The 12,741-nt window shown below is 43.5% G+C and overlaps 1 protein-coding gene across 1 annotated transcript; it reads left to right on the top strand.

Annotated features, from left to right (window-relative positions):
- The first annotated feature begins 892 nt into the window (after positions 1 to 892).
- On the top strand, positions 893 to 4,483 carry LOC124028475 (small ubiquitin-related modifier 3-like). The gene is made up of 4 exons (XM_046340519.1): positions 893 to 1,009; positions 3,730 to 3,858; positions 4,181 to 4,252; positions 4,370 to 4,483. Exons 1-4 carry the CDS (start codon positions 989 to 991, stop codon positions 4,469 to 4,471), a joined length of 324 nt encoding a protein of 107 aa, XP_046196475.1. The 5' UTR covers positions 893 to 988; the 3' UTR covers positions 4,472 to 4,483.
- The last annotated feature ends 8,258 nt before the right edge of the window (positions 4,484 to 12,741 follow it).

A 12,741-nucleotide genomic window follows, 5' to 3' on the forward strand; every position in this document is an offset into this window, starting at 1 on the left:
CTCGACTAGGAACACAGCCCTAAAGAGCTCGACTAGGAACACAGCCCTAAGGAGCTTGACTATGAACACAACCCTAAGGAGCTCAACTAGGAACACAGCCCTAAGGAGCTCGGCTACCCTGCCGCCCCAGTATGCTGCTTACTTATTTGGAAACTCAATTTGATTTAGTGATTTGATGATTTCTTGACTGGAACTGTCCATATATATTCATTCTGGAAAATTGTGGAAGGTTTTTTCTTTGCAGTGTTTTAATAATCAATCAATGTTTTACTGAAAGATATTTTCATTTGGGTGCAGGACAAAAGAGTTGCTGAGAGAAGAACACCAGGGTTGTGTTAAGATGGCCCAAATGGCAGAAAACAGTTTTTAAATGACTGCCAGCAAATATTACAATTGTACACATTCAGGTAGAATGTACAGCACAACACTACATTTCAACTCCGTTTCAAAAATGTCTCCTGTTTCTTGCCTACTTGAATGCGACCCAGTCTCTTTAATAAGTGTTGTTCTGGTTAACTACTAGCCATGCTTTGTGGTTTTAGTCTGGGTTTGTGTATAAGCACTTTTTGACATCTGCTGATGTAAAAAGCTCTTTATAAACATGTGATTTGATGTTGCGTTTATATTTTTGTTCAGTGTACATTAGTCTATGATTGCCACGGCTCAAACATCTTCGAGAGGCTTCATTGATTAACGAACATGTATCTTTACACACTTCATACATTGATTTATCCAGGTGATAGAATAAGCTGTCGAATTGAGCTTTTAATTCACGGGAGCGCGCATTAAACCGATTTGCGCGCTCGCGTGAGCACGGTCACGAAAAAAAATATTGACACGTGACCCAGGGAACCAATTAGAGTTTAAAACCCCTATGCTCGCTCCCGGTCGACAAACAGAAGACGGAGAGAGTTGGGGAAAAATAAGCGCAAACATTTAGCAATCTGTCCGTAAGTTAGTACATATCAGAGCATTAACTAGTTACACAATGTCTGAAGAAAAGCCAAAGGTAAGAAATGTTGTGTGTGATTGAATATTTTCCGTATTTTCTTGTCGAGGATACTAATATGTTGGTGATAACGGTAGGTTGCCAGATTCCGATTTGAGCGGGTAAAAAGAGAAAACAAAGGTTGTTTGATTTGTGGACATTTTGTAACGTTTTGCGTATAGAAAATTTGGGCTAACTAGCCAGTTATCTGATAGATGTAGTGTACTATTTATCTATTCCTGTTTTTGTAAAGTGTTGGTTTTCAGTGAAACAGCGCCATTGTGACTTTTCTGCGCCCGTTGGAGTAGAGACCAACGGCGTTATCACTCTGCGGCTTTATGAGCTAACTAGCTAGCATGCTAACGTTAGCTGGAGCTGCCACCCTACTGATGGCTGACCAGTTAGCTGGAGCTGCCACCCTACTGATGGCTGACCAGTTAGCTGGAGCTGCCGCCCTACTGATGGCTGACCAGTTAGCTGTAGCTGCCGCCCTACTGATGGCTGACCAGTTAGCTGGAGCTGCCACCCTACTGATGGCTGACCAGTTAGCTGGAGCTGCCATCTGGCTGACCAGTTAGCTGGAGCTGCCACCCTACTGATGGCTGACCAGTTTAGCCATCTGATGGCTGACCAGTTAGCTGGAGCTGCCACCCTACTGATGGCTGACCAGTTAGCTGGAGCTGCCACCCTACTGATGGCTGACCAGTTAGCCATCTAGTTAGATGGAGCTGCCGCCCTACTGATGGCTGACCAGTTAGCCATCTAGTTAGATGGAGCTGCCGCCCTACTGATGGCTGACCAGTTAGCCATCTAGTTAGATGGAGCTGCCACCCTACTGATGGCTGACCAGTTAGCCATCTAGTTAGATGGAGCTGCCGCCCTACTGATGGCTGACCAGTTAGCCATCTAGTTAGATGGAGTTGCCGCCCTACTGATGGCTGACCAGTTAGCCATCTAGTTAGCTGGAGCTGCCGCCCTACTGATGGCTGACCAGTTAGCTGGAGCTGCCACCCTACTGATGGCTGACCAGTTAGCTGGAGCTGCCACCCTACTGATGGCTGACCAGTTAGCCATCTAGTTAGATGGAGCTGCCGCCCTACTGATGGCTGACCAGTTAGCCATCTGGAGCTGCCGCCCTACTGATGGCTGACCAGTTAGCTGTTAGCTGTTGCCACCCTACTGATGGCTGACCAGTTAGCTGGAGCTGCCGCCCTACTGATGGCTGACCAGTTAGCCATCTAGTTAGATGGAGCTGCCGCCCTACTGATGGCTGACCAGTTAGCCATCTAGTTAGATGGAGCTGCCGCCCTACTGATGGCTGACCAGTTAGCCATCTAGTTAGCTGGAGCTGCCGCCCTACTGATGGCTGACCAGTTAGCCATCTAGTTAGATGGAGCTGCCGCCCTACTGATGGCTGACCAGTTAGCTGGAGCTGCCACCCTACTGATGGCTGACCAGTTAGCTGGAGCTGCCGCCCTACTGATGGCTGACCAGTTAGCTGGAGCTGCCGCCCTACTGATGGCTGACCAGTTAGCTGGAGCTGCCGCCCTACTGATGGCTGACCAGTTAGCTGGAGCTGCCGCCCTACTGATGGCTGACCAGTTAGCTGGAGCTGCCGCCCTACTGATGGCTGACCAGTTAGCTGGAGCTGCCGCCCTACTGATGGCTGACCAGTTACCCATCTAGTTAGATGGAGCTGCCGCCCTACTGATGGCTGACCAGTTAGCCATCTAGTGCCGCCCTACTGATGGCTGACCAGTTACCCATCTAGTTAGATGGAGCTGCCGCCCTACTGATGGCTGACCAGTTAGCCATCTAGTTAGATGGAGCTGCCACCCTACTGATGGCTGACCAGTTAGCCATCTAAGTTAGCATGGCTCTTGTTGTTAGAGCTAACTAGCTAAACTATTGCTAGCTACAAAGGCTAAACACAAATGTTTGACACCGAGATATTAACTCGCCGACAGACTGATCTCGTCAACCTACCAGTGCTGTTATGCTCGTCCTACACTGCCGTTTTTGTGACAATGTTGTGTAATTGTGCGATGCAGGGCTCCCTTACAAAAGAGAAACTGTGTCCCAATGGGACTCTGCTAAAATGAAGGTACATTAAAATACAACCGTTAGCAGTGTGGTAGCTAACGTAGTTTTATTAGATGGAGTTGCCGTGACTAGTTTAGCTAACATCTTCATGTTACAATGCCCGTCCAGTAGCTTTAATTTTAGCCAAAAAGTTTGCTCCATCTAATGCATAACATTAACTGTTAGACTGTAGCTTTTAAGCTGGGCCCGAGAAATTGAGAAACTGCTTCTATCTCAAGGCCATCAGACTGTTAAACGGCCATCACTAACATTGAGAGGTTGCCCACATTGAGACTCAAATCACGGTTCATTTTAAATGTCACTCTAATGTTTACATATCTTACATTACTCATATCACCTGTATATACTGTATTTTATACCATCTACTGCATCTTGCCTATGCCACTCGGTCCATCGCTTATCCATACTTGTATGTACATATTCTCGTTCACCCCTTTAGATGTGTGTATTAGGTAGTTGTCAAATTGTTAGATATTACTGCACTGTCGGAACTAGAAGCACAAGCATTTCCCTACACTCGCATTAACATCTGCTAACCATGTGTTATATCACCTATAAACTGTGATTTTTATTTTATTTGATATAAACAATGTAGCTATTGTCTCTGAAATGCACCCGTTCCCCACTGTTTTTTTCAGGAAGGAGTGAAGACTGAAAACGACCACATCAACCTTAAGGTTGCAGGTCAAGATGGGTCAGTAGTCCAGTTCAAAATTAAAAGGCACACTCCGCTCAGCAAGCTGATGAAGGCGTACTGCGAAAGACAGGTGAGGCTGTCCTTAAAGTTTACATTCATTGGTCCTTCTGTAGCTCAGTTGGTAGAGCATGGCGCTTGTAACGCCAGGGTAGTGGGTTCGATTCCCGGGACCACCCATACGTAGAATGTATGCACACATGACTGTAAGTCGCTTTGGATAAAAGCGTCTGCTAAATGGCATATATTATTATATTATCTGTCTACTTTTCTGCTCGTATAAGACAATGTTAAGCTTTGAGGCTGATTGTACAACCTTACAGGGCAACTCCTGACCACAGTAACTTGCTAGATGAGCCTGACATTGTTTTCTCTCCCCTCATATTTTATTTCAGGGTTTGTCAATTAGACAGATACGGTTTAGGTTTGACGGACAGCCAATCAACGAGACCGACACACCTGCACAGGTCGGTGACACTCACTTTCGGTGTAGTCCTCTGTAATGCAAAAGATTCAGACGAAGTTATAACGTGTACATATGGAGTTACAAGTACACTGACCATTCTATGTATTTGTGTTGGCAGCTTGAGATGGAAGACGAGGATACTATTGATGTATTTCAACAACAGACCGGAGGAGGCTCCTTCCTCTCAGAGGCTTCTCTTAAAGGTGTATGGACCCTCTGAGGCGCCTCCCCCCTCTGAGGACAGAAACACAGTTGATGAGCAGCAACTTTTTTTTATTAAATAATGGTCCCACTTTTTTTTTGTGATTGATCTGCTCGTAGCCATGGTCTTATTCTTTTCAAGCTGGATTTCATGCCACCAATCCACAAATGTCTTGTTTATATTCATATTGAGGATGGACTATAAACTGCTTGTTTTGGAGAATATGTGTTTGTTTCACACATGAGACAATGGGGATGTGGGGGGGGGTTCAACTCATTCAGGTTTTGTCCCAAATAGCACCCTATTCCTCTTATAGTGCTCTACACTAAACAAAGTAGTGCACTATAGGGTGCCATTTGGGACACATCTACCATATGTTGAGGGACTTAGTGTTGAACAGGTCTCATAATATGCAAAAATTTTATTTTTTTGTCTGCTGTTTTTAAGTACATTTTGCAAAATATGCAGTCCAAGTGATTAATTGTAATTTTAAACCTGTACAGTGTGTTGAAGGAATATTGGTGAATGGGGTGCTCTACTGCTGGTGCCATTTAGATTGAATTGCTTTGTGTCTCTGGAACAAAGGCTTTACTAAAGTGAACAGAAACATCTATGATTGAAAAGCGTTTCAGGTCTATTTTCAACATCGCTTGAAAGAATGCAAATGACCTTTCACATGTCTGTTTGGTTTCTACCCCCCCCTCACCCCTTCCACACATATTTAAGGGAAGTAGTTGAGCTCCTGGTTTTAGCCCATCCCTCAATCAATATTTTGTGACAAAATAAAAGGGAATCCACAATAACTTCAACATTTGACCTTTTTTGTTTCTAATCAGACTTGATGAATCTTCCCACCTGCCTTCAGACTGTGGTGGACTTGAGTAGGCAGCACGGGTCCACTAGTCCTTATGTTGCTCTAATGATTTGTACATTGTCTTTTACTACTGTATACAATAAATATAGTTTGGTACTCAGCTACCTTGTTTGTTCCTTTTGGCTGTTGTATGAGTGCTGCTGTCTTCCTAGGCCACTTTAGGACATTTCAAACCGTACATCTTATCAAATAGGAAAAAGCACATGGATGGTAATTAACTGTTTGGTCATTCACTTCACACAGAGCAAGTTGAGCAAATCTGTTCTGAGACAGCTGTTTGTGAAGCTACAGTACTTCCAGCAAGGGGTGCTGTCACCTGTTAGTGTTTATTCTTGAGCATTTTCTGGAGGCTGTATTTAACTAGGCAAGTCTGTTAAGAACCCATTCTTAACAGCCTACCATCAAAACCTGTCTAGAAATGACGGTAAGTCGTAGCCATAAATTAAAGGAAGCTTAGCTATTATTTCACAAAAATAATCAGCGTTTCAATGACCGTGGACAGTGAAACCCTACACTTTTTCAATACCTGCAGGAATTCTCTTGATTTTACTTGTTACATCGTCAAATGCAATAAGACCTGAGTAGGTAGAAACTCATTCACTTCAATACGACCCCCTGATTAGGTAGAAACTCATTCCCTCTACAGAGAGAAGCTATGTGCAGTTTGAACAAATCTTTCCAGTGAACTTAGTGTAGAGGTTAGACACAGCCAAGTCACCTAGCAGTTTCATTGACCTGTTCCCACTTGAATAGTTCCTGTACTGCACTCTATCTGCAGGTATACTGCACTGACTGCAATCTTTTCAATAAGGGAACATTCTACATTCTGAGAATTATCTGGCTCCTGTGGTAGAACCAAAAACAGTCACCTCTGGTAGAACCAAAAACAGTCACCTCTGGTAGAACCAAAAACGGTCAACTCTGGTAGAACCAAAAACGGTCAACTCTGGTAGAACCAAAAACAGTCAACTCTGGTAGAATCAAAAACAGTCAACACGGTCAACTCTGTGGTAGAACCAAAAACAGTCAACTCAAAACGGTAGAACCAAAAACAGTCAACTCTGGTAGAACCAAAACAGTCAACTCTGGCAGAACCAAAAACGGTCAACTCTGGTAGAACCAAAAACAGTCAACTCTGGTAGAATCAAAAACAGTCAACACGGTCAACTCTGTGGTAGAACCAAAAACAGTCAACTGGTAGAACCAAAAACGGTCAACTCTGGTAGAACCAAAAACGGTCAACTCTGGTAGAACCAAAAACGGTCAACTCTGGTAGAACCAAAAACGGTCAACTCTGGTAGAACCAAAAACAGTCAACTCTGGTAGAACCAAAAACGGTCAACTCTGTGGTAGAACCAAAAACAGTCAACTCTGTGGTAGAACCAAAAACGGTCAACTCTGGTAGAACCAAAAACGGTCAACTTTGGTAGAACCAAAAACGGTCAACTCTGGTAGAACCAAAAACGGTCAACTCTGGTAGAACCAAAAACGGTCAACTCTGGTAGAACCAAAAATGGTCAACTCTGTGGTAGAACCAAAAATGGTCAACTCTGGTAGAACCAAACACTGTCAACTCTGTGGTAGAACCAAAAATGGTCAACTCTGTGGTAGAACCAAAAACGGTCAACTTTGGTAGTACTGTGGCACCTGCTGGACACGCTCACCATCCACTAAACTAGGAGACTACTCCTCCGGCCACACGGTGGCGCTGTCTGCGTATGAAGAGATTCTCTTTTTACATAGCAGCGTCGGCAAGGTTCCTCTGTTTTGATGTTAAAGAGGTAAAGTTTACTGTTTTGAATCCTGTTGCGAGGAAGTGTTTAGGATCATCAAAAGGAGTTCAATAAATATCATGCATATGTTTCATTTGTTACAGAAAGCGTTTGTTTACATTCACAGTATGTTTCGAAGGATCTGCTTTTAAAGGTAGGAGAGCTGTCTACTTGCTATCTTGATTGTGAGCTAACTAGTTTAGAGTATGATTCATCTGACCGTAAACTAGCTCTAGCTAGATAGCCAACTAACGCTAACGTTGCTTTGCAAGCTGATTATGAGAGCTCATCTCGCCAATGTCAGAACTACCTTGCTATGCTACAAGCTACTGATCTTGGCGAAGCGGTCTCACTGCAGTCCCTGGTTCGAATCCTGGCTGCATCACATCCGGCCGTGATTGGGAGTCCCATAGCGGTGTATGGGGTTCTGCCTGCTTCAATGTTTCGCCTTTTATCGTTGTGGTTCTGCTTACGACTTAATTTTCTGTTGAACTGATATCTCTAACATGAACTTATCTATAGCATTATGAACTGCTGAATAAAGGAGGCTCACAATGTATTGGAGTTTTACTCACTGTCAACATGATCTGACCTGACGCACTTCAAATCAAATGAGGTCTGGACGATATGGAGAAAACATCATATTGTGTGTTTTTTTATTAGACGGTTATACGGTATTTTATGTTTTAGAATAATAAAAGTTAAACATGTTCTTTATGAGTAGTGCGTGACCCTAGGGTGTACATTCTGAGTGTTATATACTGTTCAATTAAACTTCAACCCCAAATTATTTTCAGCATTTAAATCTATTTCTGCATTTCCTGCACTCATGTGAGATCATTTCCACACTGCCACGTAGGGCTGGACGATATGGGCAAACAATCTAGGCCTTATTTTTAAACACATGTTGGAATTGCAATTTGACTTGTGATTTAGAGCAAAACACTTGGGTGAACTGTTGGAATCGTGGAAAATAATTATTATTTAAATTCTATAGTTATAAGTTGGCACTTCGAATACAATTTGACATGACAACAAATTAAAATGCCAGGGAGGAGTTATTGCCACAGGGAAGGAACCACAGTGTTTACAAGTGTTTCCTAGGGGACCCTATAATTTTTCACTACATGTTTTCACTTAGCTACTTCATGAAGTTAACATATTCTTGCTTAGCGTGTTCCTCTTTGATTTAGGTTTACAACATCACTGGTATTATCAGTCCCTTTGGAAGGCTGTACCTTATTCTAAAATTGATTAAATCGTTTTTTTCCCTCAATCTATACACACTACCCCACAAAAACAGGTTATTAGAGATTTTTGCTAATTTATTACACAAAAAAAAAATCACATTAACATAATTATTCAGACCCTTTACTCAGTACTTTGTTGAAGCACCTTTGGCAGCGATTACAGCCTCCAGTCTTCTTGGGTATGACTCTACAAGCTTGGTACACCTGTATTTGGGAGTTTCTCCCATTCTTCTCTGCAGATCCTCTCAAGCTCTGTCAGGTTGGATGGGGAGTGTCGCTGCACAGCTATTTTCAGGTCTCTCCAGAGATGTTCGATCAGGTTCAAGTCTGGGCTCTGACTGGGCCACTCATGGACACTCAGAGACTTGTCCTGAAGCCACTCCTGTGTTTTCTTGGCTGTGTGCTTAGGGTTGTTGTCCTGTTGGAAGTTGAACCTTCGCCCCCAATCTGAGGTCCTGAGGGCTCTGGAGCAGGTTTTCATTAACAATCTCTCAGTACTTTGCTCTGTTCATCTTTGCCTTGATCCTGATTAGTCTCCCAGTCTCTGCCGCTGGAAAACACACCCACAGCATGATGCTGCCACCACCATGCTTCACAATAGGGATGGTGCCACCACCATGCTTCACCGTAGGGATGGTGCCAGGTTTCCTCCAGACGTGACACTTGACATTCAGGTCAAAGAGTTCAATCTTGGTTTCATCAGACCAGAGAATCTTGTTTCTCATGGTCTGAGAGTCCTTTAGGTGCCTTTTGGCAAACTCCAAGCGGGCTGTCATGTGCCGTTTACTGAGGAGTGGCTTCCGTCTGGCCACTCTACCATAAAGGCCTTATTGGTGGAGTGCTGCAGAGATGGTTGTCCTTCTAGAAGGTTCTCCCATCTCCACAGAGGAACTCTGTCAAAATGACCATCCGTTTCTTGGTCACCTCCCTGTCCAAAGCCCTTCTCCCCCGATTGCTCAGTTTGGCCTGGTGGCCAGCTTTAGGAAGACTGTTGGTGGTTCCAAACTTCTTCCATTTAAGAATGATGGAGGCCATTGTGTTCTTGGGGACCTTCAATGCTGCAGAATGATGGAGGCCACTGTGTTCTTGGGGACCTTCAATGCTGCAGAATGATGGAGGCCACTGTGTTCTTGGGGACCTTCAATGCTGCAGAATGATGGAGGCCACTGTGTTCTTGGGGACCTTCAACACTGCAGAATGATGGAGGCCACTGTGTTCTTGGGGACCTTCAATGCTGCAGAATGATGGAGGCCACTGTGTTCTTGGGGACCTTCAATGCTGCAGAATGATGGAGGCCACTGTGTTCAGGGGACCTTCAATGCTGCAGAATGATGGAGGCCACTGTGTTCTAGGGGACCTTCAATGCTGCAGAATGATCTGTGTTCCTGGGGACCTTCAATGCTGCAGAAATCCTGTCTCAGATCTGTGCCTCTACCACGGAGCAATACGGACAAATCTTTCAACCTCATGGCTTGGTTTTTGCTCTGACATGCGCTGTCAACTGTGGAACCTTAAATAGACAGGTGTGTGCCTTTCCAAATCATGTCCGATTAATTTAATTTACCACAGGTGGACTCCAATCAAGTTCTAGAAACATCTCAGGATGGATCAATGGAAACAGGATGCACCTGAGCTCAATTTAGAGTCTCATAGCAAAGGGTCTGAATACTTATGTAAATAATTATTTATGTTTTTTATTTTTAATAACTTTGCAAAAATGTCTATAAACCAGTTTTCGGCTTTGTCATTATGGGGTATTTTTGTGTGTAGATAGTGGTGGATTTATTTCAAAAATCCATTTTAGGATAAGTCTATAACGTAACAAAATGTGTAAAAAGACAAGGGGTCTGTATACTTTCCAAAGGCACTGTATAGCTAATTATGTTTTCTCTTACTCAGGGTAGCCTAGTGGTTAGTGTTGGACAAGTAACCGAAAGGTTGCAGATTGAATCCCCAAGCTGACAAGGTACAAATCTGCCGTTCTGCCCCTGAACAAGGCAGTTAACCCACTGTTCCTAGGCTGTCATTGTAAATAAGAATTTGTTCTTAACTGACTTGCCTAGTTAAATAAATGTATTCCAATTCGCTCTGGATGGCCTAAATGACTTAAAGTAAGTAGCGATTAGCGTTAGTGGCTAACATGATTTAGGTCCAACTTGCTAAGAAAAGACAAACTAGCTGTTTGCTGATGTAGGAAACACAAACTAATAGTGTCACTATAGAAAACTGGTGGATTTATATTAAGAAGCAAAGTGAAAGCAGCATCGTTGTTGTGTTGACCAGGAAGACTGATTATACAACTCTCTCTGCATTGACCAGGCAGACTGATTATACAAGTCTCTCTGTGTTGACCAGGCAGACTGATTATACAAGTCTCTCTGTGTTGACCAGGCAGACTGATTATACAAGTCTCTCTGCATTGACCAGGCAGACTGATTATACAAGTCTCTCTGTGTTGACCAGGCAGACTGATTATACAAGTCTCTCTGTGTTGACCAGGCAGACTGATTATACAAGTCTCTCTGCATTGACCAGGCAGACTGATTATACAAGTCTCTCTGTGTTGACCAGGCAGACTGATTATACAAGTCTCTCTGTGTTGTGTTGACCAGGCAGACTGATTATACAAGTCTCTCTGTGTTGACCAGGCAGACTGATTATACAAGTCTCTCTGCGTTGACCAGGCAGACTGATTATACAAGTCTCTCTGTGTTGTGTTGACCAGGCAGACTGATTATACAAGTCTCTCTGTGTTGTGTTGACCAGGCAGACTGATTATACAAGTCTCTCTGTGTTGTGTTGACCAGGCAGACTGATTATACAAGTCTTGCTGTGTTGTGTTGACCAGGCAGACTGATTATACAAGTCTCTCTGTGCTGCATTGACCAGGCAGACTGATTATACAAGTCTTCTGTGTTGTGTTGACCAGGCAGACTGAATATACAAGTCTCTCTGTATTTGTGTTGACCAGGCAGACTGAATATACAAGTCTCTCTGTGTTGTGTTGACCAGGCAGACTGATTATACAAGTCTCTCTGTGTTGACCAGGCAGACTGATTATACAAGTCTCTCTCTGTGTTGCATTGACCAGACAGACTGATTATACAAGTCTCTCTGTGTTATTGTTGACCAGGCAGACTGATTATACAAGTCTCTCTGTGTTGACCAGGCAGACTGATTATACAAGTCTCTCTGTGTTGTGTTGACCAGGCAGACTGAATATACAAGTCTCTCTCTGTGTTGACCAGGCAGACTGATTATACAAGTCTCTCTGTGTTGACCAGGCAGACTGAATATACAAGTCTCTCTCTGTGTTGTGTTGACCAGGCAGACTGATTGCTGAATTCTCTCTGTGCTGCATTGACCAGGCAGACTGATTATACAAGTCTCTGTGTTGACCAGGCAGACTGAATATACAAGTCCTCTCTGTGTTGTGTTGACCAGGCAGACTGAATATACAAGTCTGTCTGTGTTGTGTTGACCATGCAGCAGATAACATAGCTATATACAAGGGTACCTACTGTGTTGACCAGGCATGGCTATTACGGGGTACCAGTACTGAGTCCAATGAAGTCGATAACATGGCTATATACACAGGGACCAGTACTTTGAGTCAATGAGAAACGATAGATGGCTATATGCAAGTACCAGTACTCGAGTCTGTAACGATTGGCTTGACACAGGGTACCAGTACTGAGTCAATGAGTAACAAGGCTCTCTCAGGGTACCAGTACTGAGTCAATGGCAGACTGAATATACAAGTCTCTCCAACGTGCAGGGGTATGTAATTTAGGTATGTACCTAGGAATAAAGTGACAGACTGAATAATAAACAGTAGCTCAGTCTGTGCTGCATTGACAACAGAGGCAGAAAGGGTTGATGCAGATACAAGTGTTTGGTTCTGTGCTGCATTGTCTCATGGGGGTAGAAGCTGTTTGGTTACTACTAACTAACTACTTATCAGTCTCTGTGCTGTTTGTTGACCCATGCAGACTAACGTTATAGTCTCATGTCATGGGGTAAAGCTGTTTGGTTACTACCACTAACTACTTATCAGTCTCATGTCATAAGGGTAGAAACTGTTTGGTTATAACATGGCTATATACACAGGGTACCAGCTGTTTGAGTTCTATTCAAGTAACTAGTTATCAGTCTCATGGGGGTAGAACAGGGTTACTATTCAACTGAGTCAAGTCTCCTGTCAGGGGTAGAAGCTGTTTGGTTACTATTACATACTTATCAGTCTCATGGGGGTAGAAGCTGTTTGGTTACTATTCAACTAACTAGTTATCAGTCTCATGGGGGTAGAAGCTGTTTGGTTACTATTCAGCTAACTAGTTATCAGTCTCATGGGGGTAGAAGCTGTTTGGTTACTATTCAACTAACTAGTTA

The sequence above is a fragment of the Oncorhynchus gorbuscha genome, unplaced genomic scaffold (assembly GCF_021184085.1).
Source record: "Oncorhynchus gorbuscha isolate QuinsamMale2020 ecotype Even-year unplaced genomic scaffold, OgorEven_v1.0 Un_scaffold_4246, whole genome shotgun sequence".
In the NCBI taxonomy this organism is placed as follows: Eukaryota; Metazoa; Chordata; class Actinopteri; order Salmoniformes; family Salmonidae; genus Oncorhynchus; species Oncorhynchus gorbuscha.